Here is a 24,125-nt window from a genome sequence, read left to right as displayed (position 1 = left end):
CCAAGGACCAGAGAACGCTGTTTTGTCGGGTTTTACTTGTGCAATCAGATGACAATAAACTTGACTTGATAATGTCTTTACAAAGGGCTCAGGTCCATAATGTTGGTTTTGCCTATGGATGCTGTGAGACCTGCTGAATTTCTCTAGCACTTTAGTAATAGTGATTATATCGAGGACCTTTGGCATGTTAAATGTGTCCTCCACTGAGAAAGCTGACACAAAATAATAGTTCAAGGCTTTGGCCATTTCCATATCACCCGATATTAATTTCCCCCTTCTCATCTTCACTTTTGCCACCCTTTTTTTGCATTATAGTTATACAAACTTTTCCTTTTAATTTTTATGAAAATCCTATGAACAAAGTCTCCTAATATAACAAATATACATCCTTGCCTGGTGCAATGATAGTGATCATGTTTGCATGGCCACTAGCAAGGCCTTGATTATAGATACTGTTTGATTAGACTTGGTTGCCAGCAGGGGGCTGACACACAGTATGGAAGATCTGCAATGGAGGCTTGCAGCCAAAACAAAAAGAACCATTTCCTTCATCCGTGTGTTGTCTAAGAACTCACACATACGAATACAAAATGAAACCACGTGTGCCTGTGTTGATTGTCTGTGAGGAGGAGAAATTTTACTGACTGTGGTCTTCCGTCGGGGATCCAGAGTTTGGAGCTTGTTGGCAGGGACTGATTGAAGGCTGAGCTGCTGTCGATGAAGAGAATCAGTACATATGGTGATCCAGAACTGAGTGGAGAGCCAGTGATACAGCACTTCAGGACTGACCCAAGTTTGGAAGCAATTCTTTCAAAGTGTCAAGGAGACGACCAGTAGAATTAAATCCCACAGGGAATATTTTGGAGGCTCAGTCTATGACTGTTGCCACCACTCATCCCTTCGGGGCTTCTCTTCCAAAATGAGAACCTCTTTTCCAACAAGAGTGTGATTGATTGACGCGGCGTGTGACGTGGCAGGTGGCCATTGCCATGGCAGCCGCTGCATCATGTGATTCACCGCCACGTGACCACCTTTTCTCTCTACCCCCCCCCCTCCCCCACCCCCCTCAGTAATTTCCGGTATCTGTGGAGAATTCGGGAGCGATTCAGGTTGAAGCCTTCGGGAAGGTTTGCAGCCGGAGTCACGGTGCGAGTGACCCGGGGGTGGAGGGAGGGGGATCGCTCTCGTCGAACTATGGCCGGGAACAACGTGTCATACAACGAGCATGGGGACCGGGGCCTGGGAAGGGAATCGACCGAGCTGGGCTTGGAAGCCACGGCAATGACTTTAGGAACAGCGGCCGGCGCAGCGTTTCGGCTCTTCAGCACAGACTACAAGAAGTAAGTCACCCTCCTCTCCGCGGCCCTCCAAGGGGCCATAGATTTCTTGGACCACTTCGCTGGTTTGAGCGCTGCTGTTGCATGTGAGTGGGGGGCAGAGTTTGGAAGGATAGGAACTGGACGCTCGAGTCCCCCCCCCCTCTTCTCAAACGCAGCAAAATCAGGTGGTGATTAATGTAGCCCTTCGTCGTAGTTCTCAAGTTTTCACTGTTGCCACTTTCTTGGCTCCTGGTTGTATAAGTTAACATGTTTCTGACTAGGGGTTGTCACCTTTTGGGAGAAACCTAATTTGCTTTGCAACAGAGAACACCGTTTTCCAGAGAAAAAAAAAGCTTCTATGGTTGATTGAAATTACTCCAAAATGAGCAGAAGTTTATTTTTAGTTGCGTCCAAGCATTGCTTTCAAGCTTCTCTTCAGCCAATGGCATAAAAACCTTGTGTGAAATTTGGCAATGTCAGCTGGTCAGAAGGAAATAAATTGCAAATTTAGTGCACCTTGGTCTGAATCTGAAAAGCTCATTTGAGCATTCAACACCCGTGCCTAAGTGGATAAAACTTTGAGGGATGGGCAAAGAGTTCTGGCCTTTCTAATGCACTTGCATCTTGAAAAATAAATTGAAATTGTTGCAGATGGGTAGCAGAAGTTTTTGAATATTGCTGAAACGTCTTAAAGATTTATTTAGACTAAAAGTTTTGTCTAGGCAATAGGCACTTTCAGGTGGCCAAAATCCCCTGATGTAAAGCTGCGTATTATGCCCATATGTAGCTGTCAGGAGGCCACTTGGAAGCACAGGAGGCACATTGAAGCGAACTTTGTAACCCTCCTCCGGGAGGGATAATTGCCGGAGCACTGAGGTGTCCCGCCCTCCCCGGCATCTGAAAGCAGCTGCCTAAAAGTGGCTGCTAAGGGGATGGCAATCAGCTGGCAAGTGCCTGACGGCCCTCCTCCCAGCTGCCCCTGCCCCCACATTGATCCCACAGCCCTGCTCTCTCCCCACAGCCTGGTGTCAATCCCCACACTGATCCCACTGCCCCACTCTCTTCCCACAGCCCCATGTCAGTCCCCACACTGGGGTGGCTGGCACGGACTGTCAGAGCTGGGGCAGCCGATGCGGAATGTCCCCACACTGATCCCACTGCCTCATGCTCTCCCCACAGCCCCCACACTGTGGGGCAGCTGGTGCGGGCTGTCAGAGCTGGGGCGGCCGGTGCAGGACGTGCCCACGGAGTGGGGACTGAATCAGGGCTGTGGGGAGAGCACGGGGCAGTGGGATCAGTGTGTGGACGTCCCGCGCTGACTTCCCCAGTGCTGACAGCCCGCGTGGCTACCCCAGCTCTGACAGGCAGCAACCCCAACTCTGACAGCCTAAAGGGACAGGAGCCGGAGTGTACTCCGAGGCACCTCCCGTGCAGCTGTCCCTTTCAGATGGTTGGTGCTTTCAGTGCTGCCACCTGAATGACCATTCCACAGGTCTGAATCCTCTTCTGCAGGCGCATTCTTGGTGGAGAATGCATCTGAAGAAGCCTAATGTTTGAAATATGTAAACACTGCAGTGAATTGCATATAGAGGTGGGGTGGGGGGGGGGGAGAGAAGTAATGATAATAAGTGAGTTTTTATAACATGATTTTGAGCAAGATTGAAGGCTGACATCAAAGCCAAGTTGGTGTAGTCAGATCACCTGTAACAGACTTTTCTAGTACTGAATGAAAAAACACCTTAGACTTGATTTGAAGGATGCTATGATACATTTCTGGAAAAATTGATAGCTTTCTGATTTGGTTATCTTGTGAGGTAGTCTTCTAATATTTCCAATATGCAAAAGTACTGGAGAAACCCAGCAGGTCATACGGCATTTACATGAAGTAAAAGGTAATCGACTTTTTGGGCCTGAGGAAAAAATAGGCAGGTCTCTGAATAAAAAGGTGGGGAGAGGAGGGAGGAAAGGGCAGCGGGAGGAATATGGGCAACAGATAGGAGCTCATAGATGGAAATAGGAGGGAGGGTAGAAGTGAAAAAACTTGAGGAGCGATACAGTGAGAAAATAGCTTCCAAAATGAAAAGGGAGGAAAAGAGGCAGAGGAATAGGGAAAGAGAGACTTGGGAGGGGTTTAACAGAAACTAGAGAAATCGAAGTTAAAGCCATCTGGTTTGGAGTGCTGATGGAATATTAAGTGTTGTTCCTCCAATTTTCCTGTAGCATCAGTTTGGCAGTGCACAAAGTCATGGATAGACATGTCGATGTGGGAATGGTGTATGGAATTAAAATGGTTGGCCATTAGGTGGTCCCTGTTATTGCAGCAGCCAGAGCTAAGGTGCTCAATGAAACAATCGCCCAGTTTCTCTAGAGAAGACATAGTGGGAGCACTGGACAGAGTAGATGAGCTCTGTAGATTAACAAGTGAAGTGTTGCTTTACTAGGAAGGACTTTTTGGGGCTCCAAATGGTGGTGAAGGAGGAAATGTGGATGCAAGTAGAGTTTCCTGCAGTTAGAGAGGTAGGCACCTCTGGGGTATTTGTGGGAAGGCGCAACTGGAGTCCTGGAGGGATTGTTTTGGAAAACTGAGATATGCCTAGCGGTATGATCATGTTGTAGATGGCAGAAATTTCAGAGGATAATATGTTGGATGCGAGGGTGGTGGGTGAGGGCAAGGGGAGTTCTGCTTTTGTTGTGTCTTGGGGGAAGACGCCAAAACAGATGTGTGGAAAATGGAAGCAATGCGGGTAAGGTCTGAGTTGATGGCTGTAAAGGGGAAGCTACATTTTTGAAGGAGGAAATTTCAGATATTCTGGAATAGAAAGACTGCATCCTTGGCTCCGATGTGACAGAGATGGAGAAATTGAGAGAAAGGAATAGAATCCTTAGAGGGGACAGGAGTGAAGAGACATAGTCAAAGTCACTTTCGAGATTGGTGGGTTTGTAGAAAATATCAGTAGAATTTTGTCTCCAAAGATGGAGACTGAGAAAGGTTACTTGTGCTTACACTTCACTGGATTAAGATTAAGTTAAAGAACTAACAGAACAAAATGAACTTTTGTTGCCTTAGCTCTGAAAACTTTGCAGAATTCTCTCCACTAAAATCATGATTATTGATCAAGTAGAATGTTTTGGCTTAACTTTGTATGTGATGTTCCACAGTCCATCCCAATTGATGGAGTCATGAACTTTGCTTGTGGAAAACTTGTGTATATTGACCGATGAAGCTTTCATTTTTTGTTAATGTACAGTAAAGATCATGCCCACTGTATGTCTGCATCTTTCTTCTTCTTTGGCTTGGCTTCGCGGACGAAGATTTATGGAGGGGGTAAATGTCCACGTCAGCTGCAGGCTCGTTTGTGGCTGACAAGTCCGATGCAGGACAGGCAGACGCGGTTGCAGGGGAAAATTGGTTGGTTGGGGTTGGGTGTTGGGTTTTTCCTCCTTTGCCTTTTGTCAGTGAGGTGGGCTCTGCGGTCTTCTTCAAAGGAGGTTGCTGCCCGCCAAACTGTGAGGCGCCAAGATGCACGGTTTGAGGCGATATCAGCCCACTGGCGGTGGTCAATGTGGCAGGCACCAAGAGATTTCTTTAGGCAGTCCTTGTACCTCTTCTTTGGTACACCTCTGGCACAGTGGCCAGTGGAGAGCTCGCCATATAACACGATCTTGGGAAGGCGATAGTCCTCCATTCTAGAGACGTGACCCACCCAGCGCAGCTGGATCTTCAGCACCGTGGACTTGATTTTTGAGGAAGTAGCATTTAGGCCACTTGGAGGAAATGATTGAGATTATTTCTCTGCAATACCACAGTTGGACCTCTTTATTTCTTAAAGATGGTTGCGGAGGATATTCCAGGATACCTCTATTCTGAAAATCTTGAGATTTTTCTTTGGGAGCACATTGAAAGCCTACTGAAGTGGTGAGGAACTAGATGATCTCAAACTATCCATACACTTATCCTGAAAATCTGCAGTTCCCAAATTGCCTTCATTGCCCATTTTAGAATCCATAAAAGTAATTCATCTTTGATCTTGAAGGGCTATTTTAAAAAGTAGATTTTGAACTTTTTCAGGTGCTTCTAATCCCGTTTTGAAGGAAACTGAAGAAAGACTAATTCATAATTAATAAAAAGCCTTCTGATGCAGCATCTTGACCCCCAAAAATAAACATCCCTTTGCCTCCATAGTTGCTGCTTGACCTACTGAGTTCTTCCACTGGTTTATTCCAGCACTAACAGTCTCTTCACACTTTTACTACCAAGTTTGGATAATAGTTTTGTGATTAAGATTGATTTAAGTCAGTCTTTATGGAGTTGAAGTTAAAAAAAAATTTAAAGCCTTGTAACTTTCTGCTTGGGGACTTCTTTACGTTAAACTAATGAGTGTCAGCTGTCATTGCAATGTATGAAGTGACATTTTCAGAACAGTTTGGAAGACCTTTTGAATGCTTGTCGAGTTGTCAAGTGCAGAAGATGAAACACATTTATTTTATCTCTTACCTTCCCACCATCCAGGAACTCGAAGAATCCTCTAGGTAAATCAATGTTTCACTTGCAATTCCATTCAGTGGCCACGACACTGAAGAAACCAAATGTATGTTGGATTTGTGGAGCGCCTGCATACAATTCATAAACGTGAACCTGAGCATTTGTACTATCCATCCTATCTGAAAGTTTAATTTGTTTTCTCTTTCCCAATTCTCATGAAGGGTCTTGGTCTGACGCTCTCTGATCTGCTGAATATTTAAAACATTTTCTGTTTTGCTGAAATATTTGTTCTAACTAGTGTTATTATGAGTGCTTGTGAAGTAAGTATCTTACAGTGCGATGTATGGACTGGTATAGTTGATCTGTATCAATTATACTGTCAGCAGGGGTGCCAATGTTGTCAGGGAGTGGGATGGATCTGGGTGAGCATCTGTGAATGTGAATATGTGTGTTGGGTTTTCTGTTTTTTTTTAAAAAGTGTACACCTTTATAATGTGAATGAAGTATTTTGATGCTCAATTAATATACAGTAAAATCCCCATTGTACACCATCTTAGCGAATTGTGGATGTCGGATATGCAAATTTTCTGGCTGACTGAGTCTCTCTCTTCCAATGCCTAAGATGTTTGCAGTAAGAATACAACATTTAAAAGACAACAGTGCAAAATTTAAAGTAATTTGGAAAAAAAAAATCAGTATTACAGACTTTACTTATGTAAAGTTCACTTTAATCAGCTAATTCCCTAAACTTAGAAAATGTAAATGCGAAACCCCTGTCATTGGGGCTGTTAGTTAACTGTGCCACCATCATAATGAACTCCCCATCTCCTTTGTACTGACAGCCCGACTCTCCTCCACGCCGGTGTCCTGGATAAGCCCTCGGCGCAGCCCAACTCACCTCCATGTCAGTGTCCAGGTCAGACCTTTGGCGTAGCCCGACTCTCCTCCACGCCAGTGCCCCAGTCAGGCCCTCGGCACACCTTCCTTTAAGTTCGAACCATGGTCACTGGTAGTAGCATTGCACTACCCTCTATGCTAACCATGCTGTACTTAATATACTAATAGATACTTACCAGGCAGGATGGGGAGACAACTTGGGAGAGTTGCCAGAGTGACACCAGCTAGCTCTTCATCCTGGACGTTGCCATTTTATTCAAACATAACTTTATTGAAATACTTGCTGTGGGAGGGGAATGACCAGGATGCTCCACTGGCTAAATGTTTTCTCTTATTTTCACCAAGGAGTTGTGTGTTGTTTTGGAGAACCTTTATTTTTATATTTTAAACTTATTCAAAACAATTTATTCTTATTTATCTACTTATTTATTTAAAAAAAACCTTTTCTACATTTACGATGTTACATTTTGTGGGTGAACTCGAGCGCAAATTTATCATTACTGATTACATGAACATTTCTTTGCTCTGACCTGTGATCATTGCTGAAGAATCAGCATTCACTGTTAATATTGAAATCTGAGAAAATTGGGGAGGTTTTATGCTCAAAGCGTTTTTGTAAAGCAATGACTTCACTAGATCTTGGTAATTTGTGACCCATGACCTTTTAAAATGTCGAAGTTTCATTGTACTCTCCATTTAATATTTCATTTTTTTTGAAAGTGTGTAATCTTACATTTCTCACCTTTATAGTCTGTCTGTCAAGTTCTTGGTTATTCACCCAGGTATTCTGGTACCCTTGAGACTTTAGAGTCAAACTAGCAGGTTTTCTAGACTACTGTCCAAGTTTATTATTATCTGACTACATAGACGACCAGATGAAATAATAAACAGTGACATGAATCCATTCAAATTTGCATACAGGAGCAACGGGTCCAATGCATTTCCATCTCTCTGGAGCACCTGGACAACAAAGAGGCATATATCAGAATGCTCTTTATCGATGACAGTTTGTCTTTCAACACCATCATCCCGTCAAAAGTGACCAGCAAACTCCAAGACCTATACAATCTCCATCAATACTGGGGCATCACGGGCTGAGTTCTGAGCCCTCTGCTGTACTCACTTTACATGTATGACGGTGTGGCTTGGTGTGACAAATTTGCTAATGATACTTGCATACACCTCACTCAATGTTACCAAAATCAAGGATCTCATTGTGAGGACTTTAGGAGGGAAAAATGAGATCATGGGGGAAATTAGAGATGGAGAGGGTGAGCAAATTTAAATTCCTGGGAATCTCCATCTCAGAGGACCATTACTGGACCCAACACATGAATGTCATCATGAAGAAAGCATGTTGGTGGCTGTACTTTCTCAGAAATTTGCCAAGGTTTGGCATAACATTGAAATCTTGGCAAACTTCTACAGATGTGTAATAGAAAGTATGTTGACCGGCTGCATCACAGCCCAATTAGGGAAATCAGTCTGCAAAAGATTGTGGACCCAGCCCAGTACATCAGTGTTACGAGCCCAGAGGACCCATAAACCCAGCGCCAATAGATATTCACCAAGACAAATGGTTACCTAAACAAAAGTTGCTTTGAATTATCTTTAAACATGAAAAGAGAATCACACTTTAACTTATCACTATTAACTAACCTAACTTAACCCCCCCCCCTTCAAATTTTAATCGCAGGTGAATGTAAGTTCAGAAAGGTTCTTTGGTTCACAGTCCAATCTCACTTCTTGTTCCTTCTGGTTGCAGGCAATTCTTATATAGTGCACAGAATTTAACATTTATGAAGTTCACCAGGCTTTGGTGCTTGAAAGGTAAATGGTTATCGCTCAGGAAGGTTCTTGTCAGTTTTCAGAGAGATTTATTGTACGCTGGACAGCCAGCCATTTCAGTGTCTTGCCGAAGAAACTTGCCCCATCAGGTTTTCCCAGATAATAACCTTTTTCTTTCAGGTCACTAAAGAGTTCCTTTATGTTTCTCTTATTTCAGGTGAAACATTAGGCAGCCAGTCCTCTCTTGCATGAACCACAAGGGCTTTGACCAGGCTGAATTAAACACTCACAACCCTTCTTCAAAATCGGGTTTTTTTTCCACAAGCTTTCTAGCTTGTCCTGTTCCAGTTCTAGCTGCTGATTATAGCACTGCAGAACTGAATTCTTCCTCTCTCCCAGAGAAAAGCCTGTTTGACTCTGCTTGCAAAACCAAAACCACATGACCCTCTTAGAACAGCAAGTTCTACTGCAGACAATATGCGTCTCTGACAAGCTCTTTCATCTGTTGCCTTTTTGTAAACACAATCCATTAATGAAGTTTCTTGGGCACATTCCAAAGCTTTTGCAAAGGCTCTTGGTGCTGGCCTGTCTAGCATGAGCAGAGCTCCAGCATTCCAAATAAGATCTTAGTGTTTGCATGTGACCCACACTAAAAAAAAAGCCCCAATTTATCTCCCAAAAACCTACCTATAATCTATCACAACAGGCAAAATTCTCCATGCCATCAAGAAAATCGACATGGTATAATGCTGTTGAAGAGCAGCAGCAATCATCCAAGATCTACTTCATCCAGAACATGCTCTGTACTCACTGTTGGCATCAGGAAAGAGATAAAGGTGCCACAAGACTCATACCACCAGGTTCAAGAACAGTTGCTATTCTTCTCCCGTCAGACTTCTAAACAATAGACTAAGATTCATTTGAGAACTTTTACTTTGTATTTTTTTTATATTACACATCCTTGTTTACATTCTCTTTTGTATAGATATCTTCAGCTATTTGTTTTACATTACTGACAAGTAGAAATTCTGTCTGGCCCACAGGAAAAAAGAATCTGTTATACTGTACAGTATGTGATTTCCTGTATGTACTCTGAAAATAAATATGAACTTTGAACATCCACAGTAGCTTTCATTCTTCTCGCTCAAATGCTATTGCTACTAGTGACCTACACTTAAAAAAAAAACTCACCTCCAATTTATCTCCCAAAAACATATCTATATTCTGTCACACTTTTCCCTTTCAAAGGAATTTTAGTTCTTGAATTCAGTTACAACTAAACTGTCTTTAAAATCACTAGAGATAACAATACATGACATGTTATATTATATTGAGAGCAAGTATTTTTATACATGATCAATTTTAAAATCTTGACAAACAATCTGCTATCACATTATTTGTACCTCTGATATGATTATATTCTTGTAATATTTAACTATCTTCTGTTTTTATTCAAAAACACCAGAGGATTGTGGTCAGTAAATGTCACAATTGGTTCATGAGAGGTACCGAGATATACATCAAAATTCTGTAGAGCAAATATTATAGACAACAGTTCCTTCTCTTTTTTTTTTCCTGAGTACTGTTTTATTACACACAAGCTTAGTGGGAGTTCCATCATTTCCTGTAGGGGTTCCAGGAGCTCCCTGAACATACAAGGACATGGGTTATATTCTCCAATATTCCAACATTAACCAATTTCAAAACAGTCATCTCCCTGGCAGTACAGAAAATAAACCACATGAACAATGTATTATTTATTATGTCTTCATTAATCCATTACTATGTAACAATTTACTATGTGCTATATATTTACTAAGTATTCTTCATTATATCTACTATACTATGCTACAAAAGAAACAATTTATTATGTATTTACTACACTATGCCACAGTGAATGAATCAAGAATAAGGTATTTAATTTTTTATTTTTCACACCATAAATCACATTAACCATGGTACACACTTTTTCCTTTTCACACATATACAGTGCCAATTTCTCCCCCCCCCCTCCTCCCATCCCACCCTCCCTACCTCCCCCTCCCGCCCATTTAAGGTATACAATCTAGGATATATTAAACCAGTCAGACAATGTTGTCATTCAATAAAAATACACCAGAAATTCTACTGAGTCCATTCTTTTCATTTCCTTTTCCTTCCGTTAACTTAGGTAATGATTGTCCCCGGTAGGTTTTCGCTTTTGTATTTAATGTAAGGCTCCCATATTTGTTTGAATATTTCAATATTATTTCTTAAACTATATGTTATTTTTTCTAATGGAATACATTTATTCATTTCTATATACCATTGTTGTATTTTCAAATTATCTTCCAATTTCTATGTTGACATAATACATTTTTTTGCTACGGCTAGAGCTATCTTAACAAATCTTTTTTGTGCATCCTCCAAATCAATTCCAAATTTTTTGTTTTTTATGTTACTTAGGAGGGAGATCTCTGGATTCTTTGGTATATTGTTTTCTGTTATTTTATTTAATATCTGATTTAGATCTTCCCAAAATTTTTTTACTTTCTCACATGTCCAGATTGCATGAATTGTTGTTCCCATTTCTTTTTTACATCGAAAACATCTATCAGATACTGTTGGGTCCCATTTATTTAACTTTTGAGGTGTAATGTATAGCCTGTGTATCCAGTTATATTATATCATACGTAACCTCGTATTTATTGTATTTCTCATCGTTCCGGAGCATAACTTCTCCCATGTTTCCTTTTTTATCTTTATATTTAAATCTTGTTCCCATTTTTGTTTAGTTTTACCATTTGTTTCCTCATTCTCCTTTTCTTGCAGTTTAACAGTTCCTTCTCAATAGTAGAATAGTTCCTTTGATGAACATTGAATTATTTTTGAAAAGTAGGCAACTGGATGGTCAATTTCATTGTTTTTGCAATAAAACTGCATGTGCTGCTCCATCACTTGTATCCACTGCTAAAGAAAATGGTCTGTCAACATCAGGAGATTTTAAAACCGGGTAATGGCATAGTATCTCTTTTAAATTTTCCAAAGCTGTCTGACAAACTAGTCCATACAAATTTCTCCTCTTTCTTCAAAAGATTGATTAAAGGAAGAACAACCTCAAAATTCTGCAAAACTTCTTATAATATCCTGCCATTCCTAAAAACCTTCTCACTGCTTTCGTGCCATTGGGAATAGGAAACTCAGAAATTGCATTCACCTTAGCTTCAATAGGTGCAATTTTTCCATGACCAAGTACATGACCCAAGTATGTTGCAGTAGTATTTGCAAATTGAATTTTTTCTAAATTAACAGTTAAGTTTGCTTAGGATAATCTTGCATACAATTTGTCCAATTCCCTTAGATGGTCTTCCCATGTGCCACTTTTTGTGACCAAGTCATCAATCTAAGCATCTGTATATGTTAACCCTGGGATTACTGAATTTGTCATCCTTTGGAATGTTGCAGGGACATTTTTCATGCCAAAAGGTAACACATTATACACATATAAACCGGATGAAGTAACAAAAGCTGAAATATTCTTTCCTCTCTCAGTTAGAGGCACACACCAGTAACCCTTCAACAAATCCAACTTAGTAATAAATTTAGCTTTCCTAATTTTATCAATACAGTCATCTATTCTTGGAATAGGATAAGCATCTGCTTAGTTACTGAATTAACCTTCCTGTAATCTGTACAGAACCTAACAGTTCCATCTGGTTTTACAGAATACAAGGAGAACTCCAATCTGAGTTCGAAGGTCTAATAATATCATCTCTCAACATATATTCCACCTCCTGATCCATGATTTTACTCTTCTGAATGTTTATTCTATATGGGTGTTGTTTTATGGGACTTGCTTCTCCCACGTTTACATCATGATAAATCGCTGATGTCCTCTTTGGCACATCAGGAAACAAATTTGTATATTTCAAAATTAACTCTTTCAACTGCATCTGTTCTTGTGACTTAACATGACCTAACTTTTCCACCAAATTTTCCAAAATTGCTGAGTTAGACAGGTGCACAGGAACCATGGTTTCTTTAAGGTTACCCTCACAAGATTCTGTTTCCATAATCTTATGATCCATAACTTCCTCAACCTTGTCAACAACTAACACCTCAGATACAGATTGTTCTCCACTTCCATTATCTTCATATTAAGGTTTCAACATATTTATGTGACAAACCTGAGTTTTATTCCTTCGATCTGGAGTGTTAACAACATAGTTAACATTATTCAGTTTTGATTTAACTACATATTGTCCAGAAAATCTAGCTTTCAAAGGATTGTCACGTGTTGGAAACAAAATAAAAACTTCTTGACTTAAAATTCCTCACTTGAGCTTTCCTGTCAAATAAATGCTTCATTTTACCCTGAGCCATTTCTAAATTCTCTTGAGCTAAAGTCCACACTTTTTGTAACCATATAACCATTTATGGAGCAGAAACAGGCCATGTTGGCCTTTCGAGTCCGCACCGGTTCACTGATTTTGTGCGCCCTCTTCAGGCATTGGTGATTTTAAGTGTAGTGTATCTTTGAGAATTTTAACATCTATCCATAGGTACTCTGTACTTTGGATGTGAAATCTCATATTAAAATATTCAAAAACATTGGCTGTGTGGGAGAAGCCAGTGAGTGGCCGTGGACAATTACTTCTCAGACTGGAGGCCTGTGACTTGTGTGCTGCAGGGATCGGTGCTGGGACCAGCGTAGCTTGTCATCTAGATCCACAATCTGGACAACAATGTGGTGATTGGATCAGCAAGTTTGCAGACAATACTTTTATCAACATTAAAAGTCCTCTAACCTGACATCCAAACACAATTTCAAAAGGGCTGAAACCTAATGACTCCTGCACAGCCTCCCTTGCTGCAAATAACAATAATTAATCCTTTCCATTCTTCAGACAATAAATCCTCATCATATTTTTAAGAGTAGAATAAAATCTTTCCAAAGCTCCCTGAGTTTCAGGATGGTACGCAGATGAAGTTATCTGTTTTATTCCCAACTCATAAATCAACTGCTGAAACAACCCAGACATAAAGTTAGATCTTTGATCACTCTGGATCTCTAGGTAATCCAAAAACTGAAAATTCTTTCCAGAGCTTTTACCACCGTTTTGGCTTTAATATTTCTTAATGGTATAGCCTCTGGAAATCTCGATGTTGTACACATAATTGTTAAGAAGTACTGATTCCAAGACTTAGTTTTAGGCAGGGAACCTACAGAATCCACAATAGCCTAGTGAAAGGTTCACCAACAACAGGAATAAGTTGTAATGGAGCCACTGGAGGACCCTGGTTAGGTTTTCCCACAACCTGACAAAAGTGGTATGTCTGGCACCAATTTACAAAATTCTTCCTCAAACCAGGCCACAAGAATTGTCTCAATCTTATTCATGGTTTTCTTTACACCAAGATGACCAACCAAAGGTGTATTGTGGGCTAGATTTAAAATTTCATTCTGGTAATTTCTAGGAACACCTGATGAATCATCCCCCACTCTTCATTAGCAGGAATATAGAGATCTCCATTTTCTCATCAACAATTCACCCTTCAAGTAATATCCACAAGCCATTTCTTTAATCTTCTGTTCACTTACTGCTTTGTCCCTTAAGTCAATAAGATATGAATTAACGCTTTCCCTGACAAAGAGAAATCCTTACTCTCACAATTAACCTGCTATTTCAAAACTATTTCGGAAGCACTGGGCAAGTCTCTATCAACTGGATCTTCCTCAGCTCTCATCATTTTCTTAGACAAACCTACACATGCAGGATACATCTCACAATCCTCTTCAACCTCATCCTTACTAGGACGATTTGTTCATCTCAAAACTGACCCAACTTTATCCTTTGCCAAATCATTCCCTAATAAAAATGAGACACCCTCCATGGGCAACTTTGAAATTACTCCTATTACACAGGTCCTTTAATTCCGAATTCAGCAACTATGCTGTGAAGAGATATTGACTCGACCTCACCTCCAACACCTTTAATCAAAGTCTCCCCTTTGTCAGTCCTCTGATCAAGAGTTAAAACATTTTTCAACAACAGTGACTGAGCAGCCCCAGTATCTAAGAATTTTAACTGGATCCTGTGATTCTCCCTGCTTTACTAAAACCAAGCCCTCAGATAACACTCTTACCAGGTTTGGAACATCTGCTCTCCTTAAATTCAACTGTCTGAATACATGCTTCTGGTAAAACCTCCTTTTCTTGTCTCTTTTTCAATACTAGACAGTTCGCAATAACATGACCAGGTTTCTTCTAAAAATGGCATACAAATCCAGAAGTTCTGTCCTTTCCCACCTTACCTTCATCTTTTCTCTCCAGACTTAATTTCAGGCTTACTAGTCTGTTCCACATTAACTGTCTGAAAATGCCTACTGTTCTGGAATGTATTTTTGTGAATTAGGGCAAATTCGTCCGCTAATCTAGCAGTTTTTCGCTACGTCCCTCTCATCCAGGTATAATTTAATCTAATTTGGATCACACCTTTTAATTTCCTCAATTGACATCAATTCTCTCAATCTGTCAAAAATCATTATTTATTCCTTTTGAGGCGCACCAAAACATACGAGTCAAAACAGTTTTTCTCAGAGCAAAATCCATATAAAATTTATTCCATGTTTTCACCAAACTCCTAAATTTTTGTCTATATGCCTCTGGTACCAACTCATAATCTTTTAATACTGCTTGTTTAACAGGATCATAATTTGCCACTTGCTGTGCAGTCAAGCTAGAGGATGCAATTTGTGCTCTTCCTTTCAATACACTTTGGAGCACAAGAGGCCATTTTTCTTTTGGCCATCTTGAGCTCTCAGCAACCTTTTCAAAAGCTGAAAATATGTATCAATATCTCACTCATCAAAAGGAGGAACTAGATTTGCCTCTACTAGCCAAAAACCTCTCTCCAGAAGTTACAGCCTCAATTCTCTTACTTCTCTCCATCTCAATTTTTAACTTCCCTAATTGAAAGGGTCTTTCCCTTTCAGTTTCCTCACTCCATCTTTTAGTTACCTCTAACTCGTATATCCTCCATTTTTCAGCCTCATTGTTGTATCCGCAACTCAAAATTCAGTTTCTCTCTTTCTTCTTCCACACTCAGTTTCTCCAATTCCAACTCAAAAGATCTATCCTCTGGAAAATTATCTAAGTCTTCCTCAACAAATTTTCCCTCACCTTCATAATATTTCACTATAATCCTCTGTATTTGTATTTTCCTCATCCAATGCTTGACTTTAGTCAGCTTTAATGCCTTAGAAATAACCATCAGTTCCTCTTTAGCTCTGCAGGTATCAACATCCATTGCTGCTGTTTTTCACACACAAGCTTTAAATTAGCTTGAAAAAACCCCAATTAACTAATAAATCATGAAAATTCCAATTTTTAATCTGAAAGGACGACTCCCCATAAAATGTTACCAGCCCAGAGGACCCCAAAACCCAGCAGGAATAAATATTAATCAAGACAAATGGTTACTTAAACAAATGATGCTTTTAATTATCTTTAATCATGAAAACAGAATCACTTTTTAACTTGTCACTATTGACGTAACTAACCTGATTTAACCCCCTTCTAATTCTAAGCGCACGTGTATGTAATGTGTATGCAAGTTCAGAAAAGTTCTTTGATTCAGAGACCAATCTCACTTCTCATTCCTCCAAGTTCACTAGTTGCAGGCAATTCTTATCCTGTGCACAGAATTGAACATTTATGAATCTTCACCAGGCTTTAGTGCTTGAAAGGTAAATGGTTACTGCTCAGGAAGGTTCAAGTCAATTTTCAGAGAGAGATTTGTTGTTCTAGGTTAGCCACAACTCATTTACTTCCATCAGCCACTTCAGAGTCTTGCTGAAGAAACTTGCCCCTTCAAGGTTCTCCAGATGATAACCTCTTTCTTTCAGGCCATCACAGAGGGCTTTTTTTATCTCTTATTCTTGCATGAACCACAAGGGCTTTGACCAGGCTGAACTAAGCACTCACAACATGTCTTCCAAAATGGGGTTTTCTACAAGTTTGCCAGCTTGTCCTGTTCCAGTTGCTGCTGCTGACTTTAAAACTGCAGAACTGATCTCTCTCTCTCTCTCTCTCTCGGAGAGTAAATCTCTTTGACTCTCTCTGCTTGCAAAACCACATGACTCTCTTAGAACAGCAAATTCCACTGAAGATGATCTGTGGCTCCAACAAGCTCTTTCATATAACCATATAACCGTTTACAGCACAGAAACAGGCCATGTTGGCCCTTCAAGTCCGTACTGGTTCACTTGAACAACTCCACTAGCTCCTCTGCAAATTCCTGAGGAAGTAGAGGCTTTCTTCATGATGCCATTGGTGTGTTGCCTGGCATTAATCAGAACAATCCCCAAGTTTTGACTTTGGCCAGGTGGCTTGTGTCGTAGTCAGAGCTTACTCCTTGCAGTCTTTCTGCTTTTTCTTTTGCAAATTTTGATTGGGGATCTGTTGCCTTTTTTGTAAACACAATCCGTTAGTGAAGTCTCTTTGGCACTTTCCAAAGCTTCTGCAAAGACCATTGTCCCCAACATGTCTTGCATGGGGCAGAGCTCCAGTATTTTAAATAAAATCTATTTTAAAGTGTTTGTACGGAATCGACACTAACAAACCCTGCCCAAATTTATCTCCCAAAAACATATCTATATTCTATCACAGGCATGTCATACTGGTCGTTTCTGTCTTCACTACATATATGCCCCTTTGCATCGTAAAAAAATCAAAGACTGTCAATGTTATTCAACATTGGCAGACTGCAAGATCCAGGTCAAGTCCAATGTTTTCAAGATGTGCTTAATGAAAAACTCTCCAGAAATTTACTGCTTTTGGGAACCTGTTCTGAAAAGTGGAAGCAGCTCCAAGATCTTGTCACACAACTATACTCGGAATGAACTGTACTTAATTTGATGAAAACCACAAGACCATTTCAGCAGCCCTTTGGGCCAAGAACAAGACTGGCAAAATGACCCATCTCAAAGAAGGACTAGTTTAAATGCCTGCATTCCAAAATACAGGCAATACTGTGAGAAATAAGGGACAAGTAGTTGCAGAGAAAGGCTGAGCAGGTGGAACGCTATGTAGACATGCATACCACCAGAGAGTTTTTCAGTGCTATAAAGTCAGGTTATGGACCTTCTAAATCAGGATGCTCTCCCTTGCTGTCATGATCTGATGGGGTGAGCCTGATCAAAGACCAGGAAGGACTGAAAAACTGCTGGGCTGAATACTTTTCCAACCTACTCAATAGGCCATCCACAGTTAATCTTGATCTATTACAGCACATCCCTCAGCACCCAGTCCTGGATGATCTAGAACAGACACCCTCTACTGATGAGATTAATGAAAAGATCTTGCAGATTAATTCAAATAAAGCAATAGGACAGGATGGTATTCTTGCCAAGATCTACAAAGCTCTAAGCCCAAATGCATTACAGGTGTTCCAAGACAACCAGGAAGACATCTGACTCACAGAGGAGATGCCTGATGACTTCCACAATGCCCTAATTGTACTTCTCTACAAAAATAAGGGAAGTAAATCAGACTGTGGAAACTACAGGGGTATCTCACTGCTGTCAATCGCAGGCAATATTTTCTTCTGCATCCTCCTGCACAGACTTGACACTGTCTTGGAAAGGAATCTCTTGGAGGCACAGTGCAGCTTTCGGCCCAAATGGAGTACAGTAGACATTTGCCGTGAAACAAGTTCAGGAGATGTGCATCGAGCAGAACAAGCCTCTTTACTCTGTCTTCATTGACCTGACAAAGGCATTTGACCCTGTAAAAGGTAGGTTCTCTGGAGCATCCTGAGATATTACAGATGCCCAAGGAAATTCTTAAAAATTATTCAGCTGCTACATGATAGAATGGTAGGACAGGTTCTCTGCAGTGGTGATACATCAGCTGCATTTGTCATTTCTAATGGGATGAAGCAGGGTTGTGTACTAGCCCCAGTCTTGTTCAATCTCTTCTTCACTTGCATGTGGTCATGTGCTGTCCAAGCTCTGGAGGAGGGAGTGTACATTAGGTACTGACTGGACTGCTCTTCACCATTTGAACGCACAGACGAAGTACCTCTATGTAGTCATTCAAGAAACATTTTCTGTTGATGACTGTGTGCTCTTGGCACACAAAGATAGTGATCTAAATATGATGCTGAACAAATTCTCAGACTCTGCTTTGGTCTGACAATCAACCTGAACAAGACTGAAGTACTCCCATCAGTCCATGCCAAACACCCAATACAATAGAACCAAAAATCACTTTTGACAACACCCAGCTGACAAATGTGAACCAAATGTGATGGGTCTTTGGACAAAGAAATTGACTCCAGGATTAACAAGGCCAGCCAGACTCTGGGAAGGCTGCATACCAGAGTACTCAATCAAAACTGCATCTTCACAAAGCTGAGAGTCTACAGAGTTGTGATTATCCCTTCTCTCCTATATGGATGTGAGACCTGGACTCTGTACTGATGACACAACAAACAACTGTAGAAATTCCACATGTGCGCCATCCGTTCCACCCTTGGCATCCGTTGGCAAGACCGTGTCTTCAACCTGGAGGTCTTGGGTTGCACAAGGTCCACCAACATTGAGTCCCTCTCAGAGTCCAGATGTGGTGGGTGGGACACGTCATCAGAATGGATGACCACCGTATGCCTCACCAGCTGCTCTATAGTGAAAGGAGACCTCAAGGTCATCCATGCAAGCACTATAAAGATGCTTTGAAGGAAACCCTATGCTACTGTGACATTCAGCCTATAAGCTGCAACTGCTGACAAATCCTATTGATGAGCCCTGTACTATGAAGACTACACCAGTTTTGAAGACAGGAGCTGCCATAAACTGTTGGAAAACTGAATGGCGTCACAAAGCAGCAGCCATGGTTATTACAAAAGCAGACTTCCAGTGCCCCCATTGTGCTAGATTTTGTTTCCATAGGACTGAAAAGTCACCTTTGTGCCAACAGATGAATTCACAACAACATGTCTTATTCGAATGGAAGGATGACCAATGATATCTGTTGCTATTTGTCTTTGTCATCCATGGCAGATACTTTGTTTCTTTCAGGTTTCCAATGAAAATCAGTCTTCAGTCCTGCAGGAAATTCTGTTTCCTTGCCAATAATTACTTACCTGTCCATTACGGCTGCTTCGGCTTTCATGGTGCACTTTGATGTTGAACTGAGCTGTCAGTTCTATGTTCTTAGGATCTTGCAGCCTGTCTCCATGCACTTGGATTTACAGGTTTTGGTCTCTGCAGTTTATCTGCTGAAATCCTCTTTCTTTTACTTGCACCTGAATTCAATAATTCCATTGCTCTCCTGAATTGTCTCCAATCCTTTTCTCTTTTCCATAAAGTTGAAGTAATTCAAAATGAATGGCCTGTCCCGGGTCCGCGTGGCCTGTCCCGGGTCCGCGTGGCCTGTCCCGGGTCCGCGTGGCCTGTCCCGGGTCCGCGTGGCCTGTCCCGGGTCCGCGTGGCCTGTCCCGGGTCCGCGTGGCCTGTCCCGGGTCCGCGTGGCCTGTCCCGGGTCCGCGTGGCCTGTCCCGGGTCCGCGTGGCCTGTCCCGGGTCCGCGTGGCCTGTCCCGGGTCCGCGTGGCCTGTCCCGGGTCCGCGTGGCCTGTCCCGGGTCCGCGTGGCCTGTCCCGGGTCCGCGTGGCCTGTCCCGGGTCCGCGTGGCCTGTCCCGGGTCCGCGTGGCCTGTCCCGGGTCCGCGTGGCCTGTCCCGGGTCCGCGTGGCCTGTCCCGGGTCCGCGTGGCCTGTCCCGGGTCCGCGTGGCCTGTCCCGGGTCCGCGTGGCCTGTCCCGGGTCCGCGTGGCCTGTCCCGGGTCCGCGTGGCCTGTCCCGGGTCCGCGTGGCCTGTCCCGGGTCCGCGTGGCCTGTCCCGGGTCCGCGTGGCCTGTCCCGGGTCCGCGTGGCCTGTCCCGGGTCCGCGTGGCCTGTCCCGGGTCCGCGTGGCCTGTCCCGGGTCCGCGTGGCCTGTCCCGGGTCCGCGTGGCCTGTCCCGGGTCCGCGTGGCCTGTCCCGGGTCCGCGTGGCCTGTCCCGGGTCCGCGTGGCCTGTCCCGGGTCCGCGTGGCCTGTCCCGGGTCCGCGTGGCCTGTCCCGGGTCCGCGTGGCCTGTCCCGGGTCCGCGTGGCCTGTCCCGGGTCCGCGTGGCCTGTCCCGGGTCCGCGTGGCCTGTCCCGGGTCCGCGTGGCCTGTCCCGGGTCCGCGTGGCCTGTCCCGGGTCCGCGTGGCCTGTCCTGGGTCCGCGTGGCCTGTCCCGGGTCCGCGTGGCCTGTCCCGGGTCCGCGTGGCCTGTCCCGGGTCCGCGTGGCCTGTCCCGGGTCCGCGTGGCCTGTCCCGGGTCCGCGTGGCCTGTCCCGGGTCCGCGTGGCCTGTCCCGGGTCCGCGTGGCCTGTCCCGGGTCCGCGTGGCCTGTCCCGGGTCCGCGTGGCCTGTCCCGGGTCCGCGTGGCCTGTCCCGGGTCCGCGTGGCCTGTCCCGGGTCCGCGTGGCCTGTCCCGGGTCCGCGTGGCCTGTCCCGGGTCCGCGTGGCCTGTCCCGGGTCCGCGTGGCCTGTCCCGGGTCCGCGTGGCCTGTCCCGGGTCCGCGTGGCCTGTCCCGGGTCCGCGTGGCCTGTCCCGGGTCCGCGTGGCCTGTCCCGGGTCCGCGTGGCCTGTCCCGGGTCCGCGTGGCCTGTCCCGGGTCCGCGTGGCCTGTCCCGGGTCCGCGTGGCCTGTCCCGGGTCCGCGTGGCCTGTCCCGGGTCCGCGTGGCCTGTCCCGGGTCCGCGTGGCCTGTCCCGGGTCCGCGTGGCCTGTCCCGGGTCCGCGTGGCCTGTCCCGGGTCCGCGTGGCCTGTCCCGGGTCCGCGTGGCCTGTCCCGGGTCCGCGTGGCCTGTCCCGGGTCCGCGTGGCCTGTCCCGGGTCCGCGTGGCCTGTCCCGGGTCCGCGTGGCCTGTCCCGGGTCCGCGTGGCCTGTCCCGGGTCCGCGTGGCCTGAAATTAACATCTGGTTTGCCAGAATCTTAAATTTTAATGATTCACCACTTGATCAAGATATTTTTTTTCTTGCCATATTGAGCTAATTCTTGGCATTCTAATATTTCACTGGCTTCCTTTGCCCCACTAATGGTTTAGCGCTGCCTATGCCTGAAACTTAAATTTCTTCCCCAAATCTCTGTTGCTCTTAAAATCTTTGAAATATAACTTAATCATCAGGCAGTTTCGCAGTGAATCAGAACAAGCATCAAGAGCTTTAAAATGCTTATTTTAGGTTGGTTCCTGTTGATTTCCAGTCAGTTCCCCAAGTTGCTTGTCAATTGAAACTTTAAAGCCTGATATTTCTGCAATTTGTTGTAAAATTGGCAGCCTTTGGTTTGGAGAACAACTGAGAATACTTTGAAGCCGAGGTAATAATGTAAGCTGGCACATATAGCACATAATTTGACCAACAAATATATATAGATGTTAAACCTCATTAACAATAGAAATGCATTTCAAGTCTTGTTTTTTTTAATGTTAATTATTTTATTTCTTCATATTCCCTTCACCTAGACCCTTTAAGAGCTTGAGATTATAAAAGCAAAAACAGGAATTCTGCCGGGTCTGCTGCACCTTTCAGTAAGATCATGGCTGGTTCAACATTGGTCTTAACTTGGTCTATTACCAGACCCATCAAATCTCTTGCACTTCAAATATCTATCAATATACTTCCCATCTTCTTAGGATAGAGAATTTCTAAGATTCATAAACGTGTGTTTGTTTTTCACAAATGTTCAAAACATGCTGGGGTTTTAAGCCGATTGGGTGTAATTGGTCAGCACGATCTCATGGCTGAAAGGGCCTGTTACTGTCTAAATTGAGTTTAAACCCGTGAAGAATTTCATAAATGGTCAACCACATGTTCTGATGCTGTTGTAGCATTGAATTAAAGTAATTATCTGATGTATTATCAACAATCCATTTTATTTCCCTACATTCCATCAAGCTGTTCCAGGTTCTATAACTCGCCGACATACCAGGGGCAATTTAGTATATCCGCCTTAAATGTGGGCTAAATCTGTCTACAGTACTCTAGCTGCAGTTTCATAATGTCCTATAAAGTTGCATCAAAGCAGCCTTGTATTTATATTGCATACTCCTTACAATGAAGATCAGCATTGGTATACCTAACATGGATTTTTTTGTCTTTCATATACTGGGATTTCCAGATTGCCATATTTATTTGTCACGAAATACATGGTGCAGTTAAAGGGTTCTTCTGCAAGCAGACTAGTAGGTTGTGTCTCCCATTCATCCAGCCAAAGACACTGTTTATAGAGTATAGCATTACAATGAAAAGAAAGATCAATTGTGACCAAGCATGGGCAGCAAGAAAGCACTGATATGGGGTTCATTCAGGAGCCTAATGCTTGTGAGGAAGAAACTACCTCTTAGCCTGTTGTTGCATGCTTTCACGCTCTTAAGCTTTCTCGTGATTGGAGGAGGGTAAAGAGAGTTTAATCCAGGGTGAGATGGGTCCTTCAGTATATTGGCTCCTTAGACATTGTGGGGTGTAGATGGAGTTCATAGAGGGAAGTTGTGAGCTGCATTCACTACTTTCAGTAGTTTCATCTGATCTTGTGCAAAATAGCTCCCAAGCCATGCTATAATGAATCCAGCAAGTACTCTTTTGGTGCACCTGTCAGTTGTTGATGGACAGAGGAGACATGCTAAACTTAATTTTTCTTTTAAGCAAGTACAGGTGTTGGTGTGCTTTCTTGACTGCCACATCAACATGCTGGTCTCAGGTCATTGGAAATATTTATTCCGAAGAACTAGAAGTTATCTTTTGTTAGACATGCAGCATGGCAACAGGCCCTTTTGGCCCAGAAGCCCATGCCACCTAATTACACCAAATTGACCTACAACCCTGGTACAATTTGAACGGGTGGATGTAACCCATGCAGACATGTGGAGAATGTACAAACCCTTTACAGACAGCACCAGATTCGAACCCCATAGCTGGTGTTGTAACATAGTTGTGTTAACCGTGTCTATTCCTTCAACTTCAGTGCCATTGATGAGGACAAGGGTGTGGACTCTGCATTCTCTCCTAAAGTCAATTTCCTTCACTTTTGTCTGATTGAATTTGAAAAAAAGGTTGCTATCTTGGCACCATGCCACAAGACTTTCAATTTTATTCTTGTATTCTAACTCATTGTTATTTGATACTCATCCCACTACTGTGGTGGTGTTGGTAAATTTAAAGATTTTAATGTTTGCAATGGTGCTTAGCTGTACAGTCATGAGTGTAGAGGGAGTATTGTATTATGAGTACCTATCTGGAGGAGTACCAGTTTTGAGTGTGATAATGGAGGTGATATTGCCCACCACTGATTGCAGTTGGTTAAACAGGATGTCTTTGAGAAACAAACTGCAAGCACAAGTGGTGGAAATGGGTTTGATTTCTTAATCTTAAAATTTGGATAGGAACATGAATGGGTGGGATATAGCGGGCTGTGGTTCAGACGCAGGTAGATGGGATGAGGGAGAAAATGGTTCAGCGTTGACCACATGGTATACAGGGCCTGTTTTTTTGTGCTGCAATATTTTTTTGTTTCCAAGTCAAGGATCCAATTGCAGAGATCATAGAACTGAAGTTTGGGAATGGGTTTGCC

The 24,125-nt window shown here is 43.2% G+C and overlaps 1 protein-coding gene across 3 annotated transcripts in view; it reads left to right on the top strand.

The window, feature by feature from the left end:
• The first annotated feature begins 1,037 nt into the window (after window positions 1–1,037).
• The window catches only part of ap3b1a (adaptor related protein complex 3 subunit beta 1a), a 380,897-nt gene continuing 357,809 nt past the window's right edge, over window positions 1,038–24,125 (top strand). For all 3 annotated transcript variants that reach the window (XM_069938172.1, XM_069938181.1, XM_069938185.1), the window contains exon 1: window positions 1,038–1,340. In XM_069938172.1, coding sequence (XP_069794273.1) covers window positions 1,195–1,340 — 146 coding nt within the window. In that variant the 5' untranslated portion in view covers window positions 1,038–1,194. The remainder of the gene's footprint in view (window positions 1,341–24,125) is intronic.

This window comes from Narcine bancroftii, chromosome 1 (genome assembly GCF_036971445.1).
Source record: "Narcine bancroftii isolate sNarBan1 chromosome 1, sNarBan1.hap1, whole genome shotgun sequence".
Taxonomy (NCBI): Eukaryota; Metazoa; Chordata; class Chondrichthyes; order Torpediniformes; family Narcinidae; genus Narcine; species Narcine bancroftii.
The sequence above is the reverse complement of the archived record's forward strand: the minus strand, read 5'-3'. Positions and strand labels throughout refer to the sequence as shown.